Source organism: Enoplosus armatus, chromosome 8, assembly GCF_043641665.1.
Source record: "Enoplosus armatus isolate fEnoArm2 chromosome 8, fEnoArm2.hap1, whole genome shotgun sequence".
Lineage (NCBI taxonomy): Eukaryota > Metazoa > Chordata > Actinopteri > Centrarchiformes > Enoplosidae > Enoplosus > Enoplosus armatus.
The window spans coordinates 16,633,446-16,655,368 of NC_092187.1; the positions used below are offsets into that span (position 1 = coordinate 16,633,446).

General features: G+C 40.1%; 2 protein-coding genes across 3 annotated transcripts; one reads left to right on the forward strand and one right to left on the reverse strand.

Annotated features, from left to right (window-relative positions):
- Positions 1-808: 808 nt before the first annotated feature.
- On the forward strand, positions 809-11,127 carry pabpc1l (poly(A) binding protein, cytoplasmic 1-like). The gene is made up of 14 exons (XM_070910277.1): positions 809-1,001; positions 1,497-1,690; positions 2,069-2,184; positions 2,853-2,992; positions 3,107-3,201; positions 4,354-4,491; positions 6,388-6,483; positions 7,635-7,895; positions 8,256-8,343; positions 8,425-8,544; positions 8,638-8,774; positions 9,770-9,878; positions 9,963-10,093; positions 11,065-11,127. The coding sequence occupies exons 1-14, from the start codon at positions 809-811 to the stop codon at positions 11,125-11,127; spliced, it is 1,881 nt and encodes a 626-aa protein (XP_070766378.1).
- Positions 11,128-12,730: 1,603 nt separating this feature from the next.
- Positions 12,731-20,436, reverse strand: rbm39b (RNA binding motif protein 39b). 2 transcript variants are annotated; one of them, XM_070909912.1, is made up of 15 exons: positions 20,237-20,436; positions 19,305-19,362; positions 17,671-17,720; positions 17,362-17,553; positions 16,695-16,748; positions 16,278-16,395; positions 16,028-16,180; positions 15,582-15,719; positions 15,420-15,485; positions 15,132-15,336; positions 14,408-14,494; positions 14,222-14,318; positions 13,586-13,691; positions 13,385-13,463; positions 12,731-13,283 (listed from the first exon to the last, which is right to left on the reverse strand). In XM_070909912.1, exons 2-15 carry the CDS (start codon positions 19,353-19,355, stop codon positions 13,183-13,185), a joined length of 1,497 nt encoding a protein of 498 aa, XP_070766013.1. In that variant the 5' UTR covers positions 19,356-19,362; positions 20,237-20,436; the 3' UTR covers positions 12,731-13,182. The 2 variants fall into 2 exon arrangements, with proteins under 2 accessions (XP_070766013.1, XP_070766012.1); XM_070909911.1 differs by having other exon boundaries at positions 16,022-16,180.
- Positions 20,437-21,923: the final 1,487 nt, after the last annotated feature.

Consider the following 21,923-nt stretch of genomic DNA (forward strand, 5'->3'; position numbering starts at 1 on the left):
TTCTGTGAGGAATGCACATGTAATTTAGCGATACTGTAGCTTTATAGCTAGATCATCCATTTAATAAATATAGGTGTTATGATAACAGGTTATATCCAAAGATGATCAGCAAAATTTGCATACTCAGCCATTCCAATGCAGTTCTAATTAATTGAAGTTGAATGTGTTATCAAAAGAAGAGAGACATGATCTGATGCAGTCTTATTCAACACCCCTGCAATAAAGCTTACCTTTTTATAAAGGTTATAATTTTAATTTTATTAAAGAAACTATTAAATATGTATTGATTCAGCTTTGTGGTCAATTTGGAAGATTCAGCTTGTGATGCTATTAAATTGCGTTGCATTATATTAAGAGTTATGTCCTGTTATGTTGTGTTATATGTGATAGTCATAAATTAATGATGCATGTTCTTATGTAGCTATGCAATGTCTATCTTATGCTGCCATTTTGTCCAGGTCTCTCTAGTAAAAGAGATGATGTATCTCAAGTGACTTCCTGGTTAAATAAAGGTAAAATAAAATACAGAACATAACCATAACTTTAAAGTATAACCTGATCTGTTCAGGGTGTACCCATTTCTAATATTACTGTGGCCTCAGCGATGAGCATAGCGCTGAATCAACACTTTGGTCAAGAAAAACAGAATATATATAAATTGTTGCATTGGATGTAACTTGGTGTACCTAATAAACTGGCAACTCAGAGGATATCATCTTTATGTGTGTAAAAATTTAGACTTACAAAAACACCATGCAATAATCAATACTCATAACGTTCTTCTTTCCTGAACTAGCTTTTACCCAAGATGAACAGCAGTGGACCAGCATATCCCCTCGCTTCTTTGTATGTAGGGGACCTGCATGTTGATGTTACAGAGGCCATGCTCTACCAGAAATTCTCTCCTGCTGGACCCATCATGTCAATCCGTGTGTGCCGCGACATCATCACCCGCAGATCTCTGGGATATGCCTACATTAACTTCCAGCAACCAGCTGATGGTAAGGTACCCATTGTGGCCAAATCCACTCAAATTCAAAACTTTAAAAATGCAATTTTTATCACTGGAAAATCAAGTCCAATGAAACTAATTACAGACACAAGCAACAACTTTTAATATGTTATTTAAAAGACGAAACTCCCTGGATTTGAAAATGAATAAAAGATAAAAGTTGATCATGATTTGACGAGTGTTGCTCCATAAAACATCCCATGTTGTGTTTCTGATGTTCATTACGCTGGACAGCATGATGAATTCACCTGATATTTCAGAGTATTAAAGAAATTATCTTGTTTTAGTCCATGAGTGGAGCATTAATTAGCACTTTTTGCCACTTGCATGAAATATAGTGTGAAATAAATTATTAACTAATTTACATTAACCGATCTGGTAATAAGGAACCTCTTTTAAAAACTTGAAGCATAAGTTGACAAATATCACGAAAATACAGTAAATTTACTTTTTTATGACCAAAAGGAGTTCTTTTTTATTTTAGCGGAGTGTGCCCTGGATACGATGAACTATGACGTTATCAAAGGGCGGCCTATCCGGATAATGTGGTCTCAGCGTGACCCAGGACTCAGGAAGTCCGGTGTGGGAAACATCTTCATCAAGAATATGGATGAATCTATTGACAACAAGGCACTGTATGACACCTTCTCAGCCTTTGGCAATATCTTGTCCTGCAAGGTAAGTGCATCCTGACTACTACATGTTTCCTGTAGCTCTCTGGTATTGGACAGCTATTTGTCTGTGCATATTAAGCTAATGTTGCATTATTAAGCACATGTTTGATAATACACTTATCTTCTACATGCAATGTACAGCCTCTTGTAGGGCTGGTTTAATCAGTGTTACAACATTAATATCAATTTCATATTCATCAATATATCCTGATGTGGCAAATGTATGCAAAACAAAACTGATGATCAGTGTAATTAACCCTTTACATGTGTAAAACAAAAATATAGATCAGTGGATAATTATCACCCAGCACAACACAAGAGTACATTTCTTTGTGTGTACAAGTTCTTTAACTTCCGTGATGTAATGTCTTTGTCTATGTAGGTTGTTTGTGATGAGAAAGGATCCAAAGGCTATGGTTTTGTTCACTTTGAGACTCACGAGGCTGCAAACCGGGCCATTGACACCATGAATGGGATGCTGCTGAATGACAGGAAAGTGTGAGTAAACTAAATACTTTGGAAAACTACACAGGTTGAACTAAACAATGGCAAAAATGCAAAAGGTTAGTTGAGGCAAAGAATAGTGTAGAATGTATTTGTATGTGAACTATATAAACTGTTAATGAATGCTGATGACTCTGTTGAAGATGTCACAGACTTTTTGCAGATGACTTTTCCATGTGTTTTTTGCTCAGTCAAGAGACACGTAATCAGTCGGAATCTGGCATTGTCAACCTAAAGGCCCATTTCCTGGGGGAAACATGTCAGTTCTCCCTGCTTAGGTCAGTGAATACAAAGGATCTATGTTGAGGTTTGTTGTCTTTGTGTGTGTTTTGTAATTTTAGGACTAAACAGGCAAAGAAAGATCATCAGAAAGCTATGGTGTCCATACTACCTTACTCCATTCATGATGGAGGGAGAAATAAAGATTCATATTTGTCTTAAATGTTATGATCTGGTGTAAGCAATATTTACTGAAATCATTTTTTTATTTCATATTTCTTTTTAATGACAGTCTTAAATGTGTGTTGTTATTTGATTTTGTGTTCTTGATCAATTGTCTTGTGGCGTTTTTGATGCTGTGTGCTGAAGCTTAAGACACATTACTTACTTTCTTTCATCCCTTCATCATTGTTCTCTTGGTGATGGGTTTGATTCGTCTGTAGTTTTGTTGGCCACTTTAAGTCCCGCAAGGAAAGAGAGATGGAATTTGGCACCAAAGCTATGAAGTTCACCAATGTCTACATTAAAAACTTTGGTGAAGACTACACTGATGAGAAACTCAAGGAAATCTTTGCTGCATTTGGTAAGAAAACAGTTTTTAATTCTTTGTGTTGTTTAGGAGCCTCTCTTTGATGATTTGATTTCATATCAGATGCATATCGGATAGTTACAGACTGGTTTGTGCTCAAACTCTCAGGGAGGACTCTCAGTGTGCGGGTGATGAAGGACGAGAGGGGCCGTTCACGAGGATTTGGCTTTGTAAACTATGCTAACCACGAGGATGCTCAGAAGGTAGTGTGTGCCAAGTTTGTCCACTCAGATTGGATACTTCCCAACAGTAGCAATTTATAATGTTGATGTATTATTTTACAGCCAAGTTAGCTTAACCTTAAGTGTGGTGGGTGTTGCCCAGTACCCTGTGACTGTGCAGATTTCAGTAATACAAATCAAACATATTTAAGATAATTTCAAAGCTGGAGTGCGGAACTTTTGTCTCACCCTTCTGACGTATGCCTACAGGTTTTTCCGTTGCCCTGTAGAGAGAGAACTCAACTTGCGTCAGCTCGGTTCTCTAACTAAAAAAAAAGCAGTTCTGTGCCTCTGTATTTACCATGGATGTATTTATGCATTCTAATTGCCCTCCAAAGAACTTCCTGGAACTATCTGAAGTCTGCGTGAATCACGTGATGATCAAGCATTTTGAACTTCCTCTGTCTCTACATGGCTCAGCTGTAGCCATGGCAATAGCCCGCTCCGTTGCTACGGTTACTCCCCCATTCAGCTCTGGCAAACCAACCATTGCTGGTTGACATAAAACGCATCACTACTGGTGCACCAGCACGGGAATCGCGCTGGTGCACCAGTCGCCGCAGACACCGGATTTAACTCTGCATACTGCAAAATACAGAGCGATTTACCTGGCGGTGATAGGATTAATCAACGTTCTTCAGAGTGTTCTGCATTCTGATACAGTCGCTGAGTGTGGGACTTTTACATATAAATGAATGTCCCACACTAAGCAACTGTATCAGAATGCAGAACACTCTGAATCTTTTAAAACACCACACACTCATGATTTGTTTATTTCCTGACTGTCAACAGTGGCTGTGTGTGTTTCGTTTGTGCTGGGCAGGTAGGATACACTAAGGTTGGAAAGGGTGTGGATGAGAGAGAGCTAGAAAGAGACCATGTGTGAGCCAGAAAACCAACAACGATGAGCTGAAAGATGCTAAAAGCTGTGTAGAGTTGAGTTAGGTGTCAGTGTGTTACTAAAAGGAACCAGGAGTGATTTGATTCAGGGTTAATATAAAAAATATATCACTTAATGCAGTTTTAAGTCTTGTTCATGAACATGTAGATTACCTTCAATTGTAGGAGTCTCATGACTTCTACATGACCTTCTCTTGTAAAGGTAACATGTTGATGCTCCTCTTGTTTTCCCAGGCAGTTGATGAAATGAATGGAAAGGATATCAATGGGAAAATCATCTATGTAGGTCGGGCTCAGAAGCGTCTGGAGCGCCAGGGAGAGCTCAAGCGCAAGTTTGACCAGATCAAACAGGACCGCATTCAGCGCTATCAGGTGCTGCTGCATTATATGCATATGAGAATTGTCATTTGAAGACTTTTTAATTACACTCATTGTTAATGGTCTTATATTTACCTCTACAGAGTTACATTTTAAATGTTTGGAAAGATATTAAAGGTTCAGTAGTTTCACAATGGAGGCCTTACCTGACTTTTTCATATATGTTTATTTATACACGGTAGGTTAGCTGAGCACCCATGCTCTTTCACAGCAATTACTTGCTTACAGTTGCGCTGAAAAATGAAGAAAATAAATGTAAAATGAGAATTTAAAAACTTGAACAGAATGCAGGTCAATTTAAAGCAGTTACTGACATGGTTATTTGTGTGGGCTTCAAGTTACAAAGGGGTCACAAGAGACATTAATAATACCAAAGATAACTCCAGAATTTAATTTTTTTGCAGACAAACCTGAAAACACAATCTAAAGGCCTGAGAGTGGAGGCATGTCTATAAATAACATTCCCCTAAACTACACCGTAATAGTTACTGAATAGACTACAGTTCCTGTAATTAGAGATTCTTCATTCCCAATTTTTCCTTGGAGTGACTTTTGTCCCTGCGCTGTCTTTGTTGTCCTTTTCAACTTGCCAACTTAAACATTTCTGGTACCAGCAACACACATCCCTTGTGAGGCCAACAGAGCTTTTGATAAATCTGTGGATGCAGAAGCTCAATTTTTGTCTAATCCTGTAAGGGTAACGTAGCGAACAAAACAATATTTTTTGGGAATAACGCTATCTTGCTTTTTTGCAGAGCGTTAGATATGAAAGTGGTATCCATGTTCTCATCTGTGTGATCATTATAAGGTTGCAGCCGCTTAGCTTAGCATAGCATAAAAACTGGAAACCGGAGCAAACAGCTCGTCTGTCTCTGGCCAAAGGTAACAAAATCTACTAACACCTAAAGCTCACGAATTAAAAGGTTATATCCCAGTGTTTTGTCATCACGCTGAAGTTGCCAGGCAACCAGCGGATACTCCAGGAAGTTACTGCACCCAGACAAGAAATGAAATAATTTAAAACTTAGGTACCACTTAAGAATGCACTATATTACTGTGTCTCAATTCGGAAACTTTGGTTAGTACACTGTGTACACTCTGTACTTACCTGCTCACATACTTACTTGTGTGTGCCCCCTCCCACTAGGTAGCCAAGATGGCGACCATTGAGGATGAGAAGTATCCAACGTTCCACACTCAACTTTTTGCAGTGCATTATGAGTACACTATACGGGTACTCGTAGTGCACTGCATGTTGCCATAATAATCAGTGTGAACCCACTTATCCACTCAAAATAGCAAGTTTAAGTACAGAAAAACGCAAATTGACACACAGCGTAAGTCTCCAAACTTCAGATTGATATTAGCTGACTGACTAGCGTTTTCTAGGCTTTTTCAGGATGCAGGACATACTGTAGTTACGAACATCACTGCAATCTAGATTGCAAGAATATATGCAGAAAAATGACATAAACCAATTTACAAACTCATGAGGTTTAAGTTTAAATGTATATCTATATATTTAAAAAATGTAATGGTTTCAGAGAGGACCTTATCAGAGTTCAGGGGCCTTTGAGTGGCATCTTTAAACTGCTGTGACTGCTTGCTCCATTGAAATTAATTCCTTAGTTTCCAGTCTTAGTGTGTGAGACGTGCCTGATGTTTTTTCCATTTATCTTGCTTCCCAATAGACGTGCTACACGACGTAATGGAATGTTTACACAAACAAAAAAAAATCATCAGATTAAATACTTGGAAGTAAAACAGTGGTAGCTTTATTGAATTCCACTCTCAGTAGATTGTACTAGATGCTGGAAAATTTAAATGCTCTACGTTTTATGTTGTCAGCTTGACAGACAAAACTTTCTTTCTTACTCTTTCTTATTGCAGGGGGTGAATCTGTATGTGAAGAACTTGGACGATAGCATAGATGACGAGAGACTCCGGAAGGAGTTTGCCCCTTATGGCACCATCACCAGTGCCAAGGTATTGTAATGAGATAAGACTCTGGCCACCTTCACTGAAATTTGCAAGTACACACATTTAACAATCATTGTAAATTTTTTTGTTGTTTAATCAGAGGTAAGAATAAAACTATACTATAACAATAAAAGTTTACCCAGTAAAACTTAAAGGGATACTCACCACATGATGTATATTTTCAGTATCAAAGACTCACCCCCCTGTAGGCTGAGGCCAGGCAGACACTGTACGGGTAAAGCCTGATTTTAGCTTCAAATTGTTGAATTAATTTTAGAATCAGGCCGAATTTCTTCCAGATCATTTGTCATTTGACGTGCAGTTTGAGGGACGTTACAACTCCTGAATAAATGCGTCAACGGGTGGATTTCTGTTAGGTTTTGGTCGGTTGTCTTACAGTTTGAGCAGTTCCGAGGTCTGATATGAACATAAAAGTCGCAGGTTCTGGCCGTGGAGAAAGGCAGACTAAAACATGTGTGAGTAACACAACTGGTAAGATAATTGAAAACCCACAGTGTCTGCCCAGCTTTAAAGGTACTTAATAAAAGTTTCCTTTTTCACTGAAGGAAACGGCAACTGTGGTTAACTTAAATACATAGCAACTAAAATTAATTTGAGCAGTAAAACATTTTAACATTGAATAATAATCTCCATGGAAATGGCAAAATTTGACGTGGATGTGACCTGGAAACCAAAATACCATTGGCGGGAATAATGTCACTAATGTGCCTCATAGACATACGATACTCTACTACAGCCTTTTGTGATTCATTTAACCCCTGTTGGTCGCCTTATTGTCAAGCAGAGCTCTTTTGAGACTTCAGACAGCTGATCCCAGGTGCTGCAAATTAAAGTGTGCATTATGTTATGGAGTTGCACCATCCTGGTTATGTTATTAATTATTCATGATAGTTTGGCAGAGCTCCAAAAGACAGCATTTTTCAAACTTTATGGGTCACCAAGTCTCCTCGCCTTTTTGTCTTCAAGTCAAGTCACGTCTTCAGGTCTCAAGTAAATTGAGTCTCACAGCCGGCGAGTCCAAGTCGAGTCGCAATTTCTCATTTTTGCGACTTGAGTCAGGTCCACAGCCTCAGGGTACAGCTCTGATATCAAGTATCTCAAACATTCCTGAACTTGAGCTTCTTCGTTTCCTCTAGGTCATGACAGACGGCTCCCAAAGCAAAGGCTTTGGCTTTGTCTGTTTCTCTTCACCTGAGGAGGCAACAAAAGCAGTAACTGAAATGAATGGGAGAATTGTTGCAACCAAGCCACTGTATGTGGCTCTGGCTCAGCGGAGGGAGGAGCGTAAAGCGATCCTGACCAATAAATACATGCAGAGACTTGCTACCTTGAGGACCATGACCAGTCCGATCATTGACCAGTACCAGCAGTCTGGATACTACATGACTGTACCACAGGTATGGACGTTTGAACAGTGACAGAGGAGAGTGATTCAAAAAAACGTTTAAAATACAAGGATGATGCTCTGGACAGGTGAGCTAAAATCACTGACCAGAGCAGGTAATGTTAAAATCACATCACCTCCCCTTGAGAAATACATCCAGTCCAAATGGGCCTATAGATGTATTTCACTGGGCTTTGGTCCTTGCCAGGTGTTGATTTAGGATCCTGCCTGAATGACACGTGTGCAGTGTAACAAGTCCAATATCTATTAAATTCCCTGGTCATCATAGGCCAATAATCTCAAAACCTTCAATTAAATGTGATACACAAGTTGACCTGCAATATGATTCAATTAACTAATATTTATCTTGCAGCCTCCCACTCGCTCGTTCTACAACCACAATGCTGTCAGCAACATGAGACCAGTACCTCGTTGGACAGGACAACCACCCAGACTACAGGGTGAGCGGATCATTTGTTTAATGTTCACATGGATATATGTTGATATGTAATGTGTATAAATGTCGTCTCCCATGTTTTTAGGCCCCTACACAACCCAGTATGTTGGTAGTTCTGTTCCCCGACGTGGATCGACCCCCATCGCTACAGTCAGGCAGGCTTCCACCCAGGCTCCGCGCATCATAAGCTCCTCACAAAAGACAAGTAGGTACCAGAACTATGACTCTTAAGCTCCATCCTTCTAAATGGTCCATTTATGTGGATGGTAGTATCTGACACACTGATGTCCTTATTTAGATAACATTGGGACCCAGACTGTAGGAGGACGAACTGACATGCCTGGTGTGACCAGAGGCAGCCAGTACAAGTACTCGTCTGCAGTGAGAAATGTCCAGCAGGTCATTACTGTACCTGCACCCGTGACAAGGCTACAGGTACTTTTAGTCGGTACTGTACTGTTGTCTAACTCTAACACACACCCAGGACCAGAAACAACTTTGAAACCCACAGTGGTGACCACTGTTTGGGTTGTTTCTGGTCCCCTGTGGAGTTTTCTCGTTAACAAAGTTACATTCAGTTTTTGAATGCATTTCCTTCCATTTGAAAAGCAATAGCCGATCATGTTTGCTGTCTTGCGCATTACTGCATTTCTTTGTGTCACGGCTGTGGGATCAGTGGAATAGTGTGACACCAGCGGCAGACATATGAATCACGCCGCCTGCCTGTTCATGGATGAATCATATGAACCGGATACTGGACTCGGAGATGGCACCCATGCATTTAAATGAAAATTGCTTGCAGGTTTGCTTCCACATTGTGCGACCTACCGCACATAAGCTTCAGTGTTTCAGTGTAAACTTTTCTAGGCTCTGGGAACGTTTAACAACTAAGCAGTAAGGCTAAGTGGCGGTGCTGTATGCAGCTCTCTTGCTGCATCCATTTCCTGCTCACACATCTTTGTGCGTCCTCATTGAAGTGCACGATACAAACAAAACAGGGACCCACTTGGCTCCGTAGCACTACAAGTGGTCAAAATCTCAATTTCTTTTAGATCAAGGCACAAAAAAACCCCACCAAAGTAACAGCTCGCAGGGTAGTTACTCCTTTAAGGATGCTGCAGTTGGAAAACAATGGTATGAATATTAAAAACTGCATAACCCTTGAATTGGCTTTTACATGCAACCATTTTGACACGTAAAATTATTTTATGAACTGAGGGTGAAATGGGTTTAAGCACTATCGTGTATTTCCTGTGTATATCCTCTGTACTGTGTGCTTGTCACTTGGGTTGATGCAGTAAAACGTCCCTTGATAGCTCATGGTAAAAAAAAATATTGTATAGTGAAGACAAAATCTTCAGGAGATTGTGACTTTACAGGGGGGGAAAAAAGTGATCGCAGTAATGTTGTGTTGTACTTTGTGTCGTTAGGTTGTTCATGCACCTATGATGGAGCCACCAGTGCACTTTCAAGGCCAAGAGCCACTCACCGCCTCGATGTTGGCTGCAGCTCCACTCATGGATCAGAAACAGCTTCTTGGTGTGGCATCATTCATTTCTGCCCTCATGTAGATTGAAGCAACTTGTGCATTTGGTTGTTAATCCTCTCTGCTGTGATACACAGGGGAGCGATTGTACCCACTCATCCATGCCCTTCACCCGAACTTGGCTGGAAAAATCACCGGGATGCTGCTGGAGATCGACAACTCAGAGCTGTTGCACATGCTGGAGTCACCCGACTCCCTGCACTCTAAGGCATAATTATGCTCACTTTTCTACGTCTTCTGGTCTTACCATTAAGCAATTGCCATTTAGGGCTAGTGCAGACTACAAGACTTTAAAATGTCTTAGATCCGAGAATAAAAACCCCAAGTCGGCACAGAATCCTCCATTTAGTTCAGAGCCGTATCTTTACCTCATCGTGAGCTGTCCCATATGCTTCCACAGCGTTTAAACTTTATTTTCTCGTAGCAAAAAATTGGATGCGCTTGTAGTTGGGGCACCTTGGGAACGAGTCAGAGATAAGAAAAGAGCAGTATCCAATGAGAGGGATCGGACAACTAGAGGCGGCGAGAGAGGCAGCGGACACAGAAACACACACACAGAATTATATTATTAATGTAATAGAAGTCATGAAACGAGCTTCATGGGGAATGAAAAGGAGATGGACATAATAAGACACATCAAAGATGTGCAAAATATATACAAACCATCCCAACAGGTGGAGACAGAGATATAGAGAGAAGGGGACAGAGCAGGAGGTCCAGCAGGTGGAGGTGAGATGGTGTTTATATACCTGAAACATCAGTACAGCTCTGAGGTAAGTGCAGTCAAAAATATACAAGTTCAGTTGTCACAGTAAGTATAGTTATTTTAGTTTACTATGTTGCTCTTTAGATAATTGTGTAGTGCGCTCACTTACACTCACTCACACTCCAAGAACAGTTGTGCAGTTTGTGCACCCTCACAACATGACAACAGTCTGGGACAAAAGTGTGTGAGCAGCACAGCAAGTCAGAGTTTCAAAGTCTTGTAGTCTGTAGACATTTTGTGCCCTTTTTTTTAATACTTTGCCTCTTATGTGGCACAAATCAGGTCTGGTTGTCACTGAGGATGAGCTAATGTTCATAAAAATAAGCTGTTTTGTGAAACCTTTAACTGAAACGTTAACGTACTGAAAAGGCGAGTGGTATCGACAATGAGACTGAATTGTCTCCTTTGGTCAGGTGGACGAGGCGATCGCTGTCCTGCAGGCGCACCAGGTGAAGGAATGCTCTCCTAAGAAGTGAAGAGCCCTTTCAGGTCAGCAGCACATGCAGTTTTCAAGGTTTACAGTTACTGTACATTTAAGTTGGAAGTATTTGTATTAATCGTTGGCCGTATTGCTCATTTTGACTTAAAAAGTGACTTAAAGTCCAATCAATTTGACGATTGACAACCGAGTGAAACATCGGACAAACAGCTGAAACAAAATGAATAATCATTTGTCACTGAAGTTTGGACTTGAAAATTTAGCCCATGTGACGATCACAATTGGACAGATGGGAGAGAATCCTGCACAGCGTGTCATAGAAAGTGTGCTGAGTCGCAGACATTAAAAGACTTAACCATGTCATCTTTTTTCAGACGTCAACGACTTTCTGGAGGAGGAAAAAAAGTGAAAAAAAAAAAAAAAAAGTAAAACTTTGACAAAAAAAAAGTATAAAAGTTATATGTGGTTTAAATTGACAGAAAAGATATTTGTAAAGTTAAAGCTATTTTGTTGCAAGATCTTTTGTTAGAAGATAAAGTCTACAGTATATGCATTAAATCTGTCTTGTGTCATTTGTTAAACTTAAAAGGATGAAGCAGAAGTTCGCCCACTGGGAGACGTCTCGGATGGTTCTATAGCAAAGTGGCTGAGTGCTGCTCTTTAATGGAGGTGGGGCAGTTCATCAGATGTACATTTGCCAAGTTAGTCTTCATCCTTTGAGTCTTTTCTCTTGTAAGACCAAAAAATATTTGAAATCACTCCCAATAATGCACAAATCTCACCTTTGTTTCCTGTTCAAGTTAAGTTTTCTAGTGCAGCGTCGTCTTTGCCTTATTGTGGTGCACCAAGCTGTAATGGGTTCAGTACTTTTCTGTATAACGAGAAAATGATGAAGACTCACTGGTTGTTTTGGCAAATGTGAATATGTCCCACACCTCCGTTACAGAGCAGCGCACAGCCGCTTTCCTATGAACCATCTGGGACTGTCGGTATAACTAACATTAGCCACTTTAAGCTAACTGGTCATACTGTGCCAGACCAAGCGGGCCGTAGCAGCAAAACAAGTGTGTTGAATTGAGGAAGTGTGCGTGGTTCTATTTTTTTTGCTTCTGAACTCCACAAGAGGAACAATGTGCCATTTCATCTTTTTAAGTTTCACTTTAAATCGTGCCTCCCTTGTACAGTATCCCAGACCTTTATCAAGTCATGGGACATATTGGACCACCGTCTCTCATCTCTCAGTATTTGCTGTCACCATATTGATGCAATCAGGCTGCAATATGAGCTCAAATTAACTTCAGTGTTTTCTTCTGACCATATAGGGTGAAGTAAAAAAAGAAAACACATCCCATGTATGCTTCATGTCGGTGGGCCTCAAAGGTACATCATATAAAATCTCTAAAGTTTGTGTGAGTACAAAGCTAATGTTCAGAAATCTGAACAAAACATCAGCAATTTACACCCCTATCCGAGTTATCACTGACCTTTGAACACATCTCTGGGTTAAATCCAATTTGCTGTGGAAATGATTATACGTGTGACTTGCAATACAGAAACATGGTCATTAATACTTGAATCAAAGGCATTTCTAAATTGAACCTGGGATGACAAACGCCCAAAAAGGGAACAGAAACGTAAGCTGAATTGTCAAATTTGCCAAAGTTTATTGGGAGCCTTCATACAAAAAATGAAATTATGGCTGTAAAAAGTTACAAAGGATTATTGTTGACATTGATATACTTTTGGCATTTAAGGCCTATTAACCCAACACATTTCTGTAACTCTTTGCAATTTATTTTAAATCTAAAACTGTTGATTTAAACAAGCAGATAAGACAGTAATATTTAAAAACATACAGACCAATAGATACCTGCAGATTACTTCTCGGTGGTAGTTTACAACACAAACCCACGAAAAATTTGAAAAGCAACTCCAAAAAGAAAAAAAACTGCCTAATTTTCAATGGTGAACACATGAACTTGAGGCAACTTTTATTACACACAGCCAACTAATTTCAATGCGTCTGTCTCGATGACATTTCCATGAATGCAAACAAATGTATTTACACTGACTTTCATATGCATGTCTCAGACTATCGACGTGCCGGCATTAGAAGCTGCTTTGCTGTTACTGAATCAGGGAAAAGGTTGTGGTAGGTTGGTAAGGGAACGTAGGCAGCTGTTATCATTTTGCCTGTGAGGAAAATAATTAAAACATGTTAAAACCTGGAAGATTTTCCCCACATTTTTGCAGTTATATTTTAAGAATCCAAATTAAATTGCATCATTACATACCTGCAAACCAGCGTCCATGAAGTGCGTTTACAGTTGCCATCGCTGCTGGTATTGAGGGACACTTCACGTACACATTACCCTATGTGGGGAAAAAAAAAAGGACAAAAGATTACAAAAATGTCCACAGTGATCCACGAGAGATAAGTGGAATTTATATTTGGGTGAACGGACTCTGTAATACATTGGCAAGCGTCGACTTACTTGAGCAGAGTTCTTATCAACATAAATGTGAACAATTCCTCCATGTTTGTTGCACTCCTCAATAACATCATCTTGGATCTCGATGGCCCAGCTGGGATCGTTTTCCCTGAAAAACAAAAGCTTAGATTGTTAGTATTCCTGAAACAAACAATTTTAAAGAATGGGTTCAAGTTTAAATAAAAAGCTGACTTGTCCATACTGGCCACAAAGATCCCTTCTTAAAGCGATTTAAATGTAAGATGGGGACAAAATCCAGTCCTCATTCTGCATAAAAATTACTTCCAAAGTTCAGTTGAAGCTAATATGAGACCTCTGCAGTTTGTGCCAAGACAAATAAACTTGTTACTTTCCTTCCTGAGCTGCTGCAGAAGAACAGTAACCTTGATACAGACATTGTTTGTGTAACTCAGACTGCTGAAGCCTCCTATTAGCTTTGGTTGAACTTTGGGATGCATTTCTACTCAGAGTGATCCACAGTTAGAATTGGTCCACTTTCACTTAAGGAAGAGCTTTCTTCACAGTAGTATGGGCAGGAGGAACGATTATGTTACAGAGACCAAAAACGTATCCAATGTACATATGAGCAGGTGAGGGTTTTTTTTTTTAAGACAAACATTCAAATGATAATGTCCTTACGCTTGTGGGTTGAACAGGTTGGACAGCTGAAGGCAGTGTGTGGCCAGCGGCTGTGATGGGAGGTTCAAAGCTTGGCTTGGAGCTGGAGTTGGAACAGCTGAAACAAAATGAATAATCATTTGTCACTGAATTTTCTGAAGAATAAATAAACACACACAAAAAGTTTTCCATCATCTAGAGCCTCACCTGGCGGAGCAGCAATGTTTCCAAAAGGAATGGACCCGGTCATCTGTAGAGCCTGCTGAGCAGCAGGAGGAATCTTCAGACCAGTTCCTGTGGAGAGACAGAAATCATCATTTGTTTTGTGCAGGATTGTACATCATTTTGGAAAATAGACCAGTTAGATGAGAATATCAATTTCTGTATCCCATCAGTCAAAAGGAACATTCACATTATTTCAAAATGGTGAAATGTCAAATAACAATGAAAAAATGCCACTTGCAACAAATGCCTTGTTTTGGTATTCAGTTTATGGATATATGACGACCCATTTAACCTATCCTCCCATTTGAGAAGCTGGAACCTGAGAAATTGAAGTATCTTCTCACAATTTATGCTTGATAAATGACTCAATGATCAACAAAACTTTTTTTGACTGACTGATGGATCAACAAATAATTTCTGCTCTTTAAAAAGTTCAGTGGTAGGGTTTGGTCCCACTGTGTCATTTCCACAAAACTGCAGCTCATCCAGTTACAACTTTAAAAAAGGAAATTCTAAATGACGTGTTCTGATAATTTGTTTGACACCTTGAATGATGATCAGGTAGAAACACAATTTTGTGGTTAAAAAGATGAGATAATGTTCCCCTAACACCAAATGACTGAAGCTTACTTGGACTTTCTTTTAAAATTAGGTATTTTTGTGCCCCTTTTTTGTCCACACAAAACTGATGCAGGTTATAACGAACCTTCTGCTAGTCGAGCCATTAGCTGCAGACGTCCTGTGGTGCCGAGGTCGATGCCGGTCCTCTCTAGTTCGTCATTGTCCAGGAACGAGCTGGCTGTCGAGGAGTCTGAGCGCTCTGTAACATGCCCCACCTTCATCGGACGCCCGGCCAGCTCAAAGCCATTCAGTTGCTCCAAGGCCTTTTTTGCACATTCGGCATCTGCAAACTACAAAAAAAGAATGTAAAGAGGTTAAAGTCAAACTGCAAATATTAAAGCATTATCAATGAAAATATGGATGCTTTAATTACCGATATGAAGCCATATCCTTTGGATCGTCCAGTCTCACTGTCCATCATTAGCTGGATTCCCTCGATCTTTGGAAACAAAACATACCAATACAAACAGATTGTAATGAATGCATCTACAAAACAAGTAAAAATTATAATTTATATGTGAAACTTGTGCCCGACCTTTCCAAAGGGCTCAAAGATCCCTCGAAGCATTTCTTCAGTGATGTTGAAGTGCAGCGAGCCCACGTACAGCCGCATCGGACCTGAACTGCCCTTCTGTAGATTATTAGCAGCAGCTGCAGCTCTATTTTTCTCGGCCTGTAATCACATGGGGAAAGTAATGTCACTATCGTAATTCAGTACATCATGGTAGAATGGGTTAAACAAGATGGAAGAAGAAGAAGTATCAGTTTTGTTGAAATTTGAAGCTGCATGTCCAACATGGTTTTGTTTGATATTTACAAACATTTCATGAAATAGAGAATGTGTGCGACAAGACTGTTCAGTGTTCGGGGTCTCAGGCAGTCCTCAACTGCTGAGGCATGGCAGCTGTGTATTAACATGTTCAGTCACATCAGGTAGAAATAATCCAGGTGCAGTCTGCATTTAGGTTAAGTTACCATGACCTGAGAGGCCTGGACGATGATGGGTACTCCTAAAAGCCTCTGGCCAGTCAATCCAATTGCCAGTGGCACAGAAGAAGCCTCCACAAATTCGATGTATGCAATGCCCTTTGACCTCCGGGAGTTTCTGTCCGAGATCATTCTCACATCTCTAACCTGCAGAGAGAAACAGGGACGATTTGAGAAATCATTCCTACATACAGACTTGCTGGATTATACTTAATAACAATAATTTTGTTAGAAATCAACTGACTTTTCCGACAGCTGAGAAGAAATCTTCCAGGTCTCGAGCTCTGATTCTCGCAGCGAGCTGCATACAGAAAACTGTGCGGGCATCCCTCTCCTCTGGTGTTAGATTGTCAATTGGTTGCCTTAAAAACAGAAAAACCACAACATTAAAAAAATATTAGACTGCCTCTGGAAATGTTAAAAACAAATCATTAAATAAATAATGGGTGAAATTATCAATCCTTATGGCAAATCAAAGGCAGATCATAGACATGCTCCCTGATTGTGTTGTACGACTCAATAGCACCCTCATAAAATGTCTTGAACAAAACTACATTATTAAATATCTGTGAAAACCAGAAAAGTGAAAAATCATTAGATTTGAGGGTGCTATAATGAAATCAGACCTAAAGTTAAGTAGTGATGTAAATATTCAGCTCACCTGATGGGACTCTTTTCTTTTTTGAAGGGGCTGCGACTTTTAGAACGTTTCCGGCTGAAATTTTAAAGAAGAATCACTTTTCAGTAAAGCTTAATAAAAAAGTAGATGCTGTGTATGAGGAAAAAGAACAGGGTTTACTGGAAAAACTAACATATCAACATTTTTGTATCTATCAAAACAGAAAGTTGAGAACAATATTATTCAGTTTTGTTTAAAAAATACAACACACCAGTTATTGGTAACTAAACTCAAGTGGCCATTTTACTAGGTAATGCCATGCCATGAATACAACTGTTCTGCCATATCTATGATTCCTATATTGTTCTTTTTTTGTGTTAATTACAGGTTTTAGCATTGAGGTCAGGCGTTTCTGTACTGGACTACATGATATTGAGGTGTTTCTAATAATCTGCCCCCCTCGTGTGTAAATAGGGAGGACAAAAAATTTGAAACACCTCAATATAAATGTAGCTCAATACAACACCATCTTTAACTATGACCTCTAAAATAAAGTTGAATTTACACATTTCTGACAATGTTACCAAAAACTTCTGAGCTTCATAAAGATGGATGTTATAGCAGCATTGGGTTGCATTAGACTGTGCAGGTGTACCTAATAAAGTGGCAACTGAGTGTTTATGCCATCAAGTTTAAAAATCTCACATACATGGGGCTCTTGCGTGCTTTATACCGCCCAGAACGTTCCTTGCTTCGGGAGCCACTGCGATGGCGCTCTCTGCTGCGGCTTCGTTTTCTTTCTCGGCTCCTGCTCCTCTTCTTACCCTTCTTTTTGTCTTTGCTTCTGCTTCTCCTCTTCCTAGAGCCGGGGCTTCGGCTCTTGCTTCGGCTTCTTCTTTTCCTAAAACATGTTACAACACTGCTATCGTCGTGCAAAGTGAACACAGTTTAAATTAAATGAATATCTTAATGTAGTTCAAAGGAATGAAAGCTGATGTGCCGTATATTCAAAACTCACTTCTTGTTCTGGTCGTCATGTCCATTTGCATGAGAGGACTTGATCTCATCCTAAGCAAGGTTGATAGAAGAAGATCATGAGGACGTAGATGAAACATTTCAAGTCGTCAAGGTAAAGGGGATGGGGTGGGACAAGAGAAAATGCAGAATATATTCAATTAATAATAATACTTCAAATTTCCTACTGTCATGACTGGACAGTGTCCTTCCACCACCCCAATAGCTTCCCATCCCACTCCTGTTTTTTTACAAGGCTGCTCAGTACAGTAATGCAACAAAGTTAAGGGAGAGTGTCCAACATATTAGCTGAGTTCAGGAAGCTTTGACAGAAGCCAGTTCATCTCCACCATTCCCCTTCTAATAGGTCGTACCAATGCCACTGCCACTATTTGTGCCTAATCATGTGACCACGCATGGCCCACGGCCACTAAAAGAGATCCTGTGTGGTTGGTGTCAGTCCAGTGATCTTCACCCATTTTCGTTCTTGGACTGTAAGAGCTCGATGCCACCTCTGTCACACATCTTGCCCTGAAGCAAACAGGGATTCACACTTCTTAGTAATATTGACGCCCAAGAAAATAAATGAATAAATAAAAAAATAAAAAATGAAATAAATCCATCAATTCAGCCACGTGTTACACTGCCATTATCTTTAGTTTGCATAATAATATAAGTAATATTTCCAACCTTTTGACTTAAGGAATGATTAACTAACTCACTTTATAATACAATGATGCTATCCATTTTACAGTCATTCTAGTAATATATCAATATCTGTGGTGCATGCACAATCAAGATGCTGATTCACATTACAGTTGACTAAGGCAAAGAGGCAGTATTCATATTTACATGCAAGAGAAAATAATTATTTACCTGTAATTTGCCATAACATCATGACATGGGTCATGTGTTTGCACAATGAAGCTCCACAACTGCAATATCTACATATTCAAGCATACTGTTGTCAAACTACAACTTTAGAACAGTTATAGTTTGATACACACACGTCAGTATCCCTTAATTTTGGGAAATCATTTTTCTAAAAACAATTTAATACATGACAATCCTTACTAAAGAGCCACTTGGTAAAAGTTGAATTACTTCAAGGTGACAAAGCGATGCATTCTTGTCAAAGCCACACACTGAAAGACTTTTTTTTCCACTTCAGAACTGGGGTTTAACTCTGATTATATGGGACTGCACATTCAGAAACAGTGATGGCATGCAGATTGTAAATCTGAATACTGCCTCCTTTGCTGGACAGGTAAGGATGGGCTTATCAACCATTGGCATTCACCTTGTTGCAACCGAATACGGATTGGATGTTCTAGGTTGAATCTCTTTTAGTCCTAAAGTGAACCACAGTACATCAGTATATGCACAATAACTACCTTCCTTTTTTTCACAGTTCACAGTGGAATCAAAGATGAATTCATGGGAGTAGAGGTGAGATATCATTAGGGAAGTCTATAAAGAGAGATAGATGTGGATTTATTTATAATTCTGTATTGCGTTTTAAATACTCAATCACACCACACAACATTCAAGTAAACTTTGTCACAGTAGCAAATATAAAGGACTCAAGAGTAAATCATAACAGTGAAACAGGCCTCATCTGTGTAATCTGCAACCCACCTTTCTGTATGGAGCCTCCAGCATGGCCTCAACGTCAAAATCATCAGCCATGATGATCCTGTGAAAGAGACAACAATGATTACACCTTTAAATGCACACAAGAAAGTGTTACTGTGATTAATCACGTCAAAGCAATAAACTGGCTAATCAGTTGATCTTAGGTTTTCTTCCCTTATCATACAGCTACCACACAGTTACTTTCTGTCTCATTTAACTAATAGTTTGGTAAAACTGGTTGAGGATTTACGCGGCCAAACAAAAACCAGACATTTGTAATGTGTTACAGGGCGTTCACTTTACATGATAAATTAAAACAGATTATTCATTTGCATTTCATTTGAGTTATAGCCTAAAACAATGACTGCTTTGATGAAGTGTGCGTGTGTAGACCCAGTGAATGAAAGCTAAAAATAAGTTAGATGGCAACGATATGTGACGGAGTTTACCTTAACTTCCTAAAGATTTCCCTAAATATCACCGATTTAACCTTGAAAGGGGTACATTTAAATTCAATTTATCTGAGTAATTATACCAATCTTAAACATCACATACTCAATATATCTCAAACACCGACATATATTCAACATTATGGGTAACATATAGGATAAACACGCGTTGCACTCGACACGAAGCTAACGCTAACTAGCCACCTCCGTCGTTTCAACGTTAGCTTACGTTAGCTTTTTTTCAATGACGCTTATTATTAATTTACCGCTGCGTTTGACGAGACTGATTATATAAACATCAACAAACATGTAAATAGGTACGGTAAGAATCAATTTTAAACTTCATTACTCCAAAATGTGGGCAGTTGTCCGAGTTATGTTTACGTTGGAAAAACAAGCGCTAAGTTAATAGTTGAGTTCCAATATGGCCAGCTAACAGCGTTTCCGCGGCAGCGAGCTAGCTTCATTAGCAAACATTGACGTTACCGTTTCAAATTGACGAAATGATGTGCCAAAGTCAAAATATCACGGAAAATGTGCTGCTGAAGAGACTCGTCTCGACGTCTCCCTTTCGGCAGATCACACAATGCTAAGATGCAATCACAATTTTCGAAGTTATGTAACCTTTTTTTTTTTTTTTTTAATGTTAGCAACTCTCCGTAGCAGGTCGTGGCCTGGTATCAAAATGCTCGCCTTCCTTCTTCTTCGTCTTCTTCCTCTGCTTTGAGGATTTACGGCAGCGGCAACATTTGTTGTTGCGTTACTGCCACCTACTGGAGCTGACTAGCACTTGACCGCTCGTTTCCTGAAACTGTCTTGCTCTCCTCTCCCACAGGCAAACTGACAACTGGTTGAATGTAACTATTTACTCAAGTACCTTAAGTACAAATTCGAGGTATCTGTACTTTACCTGAGCATTTCCATTTCATGACACTTTCAACCACTCACCAACATTTCAGATCAGAATCAGAATCAGAAATACTTTATTGATCCCCGGGTGGAAATTATACAGTACCGGTGCTCCCATTCAAGAGAAGAAAGTAGCATAAATTTAGAAATAAAAATATGTACAAAATATAAAAATAAGAAATAGAAAATAAAAATATACACATTTACAATATTTAAGTGAAAAATAAAAGTAAAAAATATATACAGCAGCAATGTATATATATATGTATTGCACTGTCATTTAAGAATAGGTAATATTGAGGTAGCATATGTAGAAGATTTCCAGTCAGTCAGTGTCAGTGAAACACAGGGAGGAGTTGAACAGTTTGATGGCCACAGGCAGGAATGATTTCCTGTGGCACTCGGTTGTACATTTGGGAGTCTCCCACTGAAGGTGCTCTTGTGTCTGACCAGTACATCATGGAGAGGATGGTGTTGAACGCACTGGAGGAGTCAAAAAACATGACTCTCACAGTGCTGGCCGGTTTATCCAGGTGGGCGTAGACGCGGTTGAGCAGGTGGATGATGACATCCTCAACTCCAAGTCGGGGCTGGTAGGCGAACTGAAGGGGGTCCAAGTGTGGCTTGACCAAGGGCCGGGGCTGCTCCAGGACGAGTCTCTCCAGGGTCTTCATGATGTGGGAGGTCAGTGCTACGGGTCTGTAGTCCTTGGAGCCACTGGGTCGCGGCGTCTTCGGCACAGGAACGAGGCAGGACGTCTTCCACAGCACGGGGACCCTCTGAAGACTCAGGCTCATGCTGAAGACATGGTGAAGTAGTCCACATAGCTGGGGGGCACAGGCTTTAAACACCCTGGGGCTGACAGCATCAGGGCCTGCAGCCTTGTTTGAGTGGAGTCTCATCAGCTGTCTCCTAACATGGTCAGCAGGGAAGGGGAGGGGTGGAGTCGTCAGGTTGAAGAGTGCCGTCAGCCTGGGGACTGGGGAACGAGGTGTGAGGAACACAGGGGGGTGGGGGGCTGTGAGGAGCAGGAGGGGGGGGGGGGGGGGGTGGGGGCAGGGCCCACAGTGTCAAATCTGTTGAAAAACACATTCAGTTCGTTGGCCCGGTCCACACTGCCTTCAGCTCCTCTGTTGTTGGTTGACCTGTAAGCCGTGATGGTCCTCATTCCACTCCAGACTTCTCTGATGTTGTTCTGCTGGAGTTTCCACTCCAGCTTCCTCCTGTACATCTCCTTAGCCTCCTTGATCTTTACCTTCAGTTC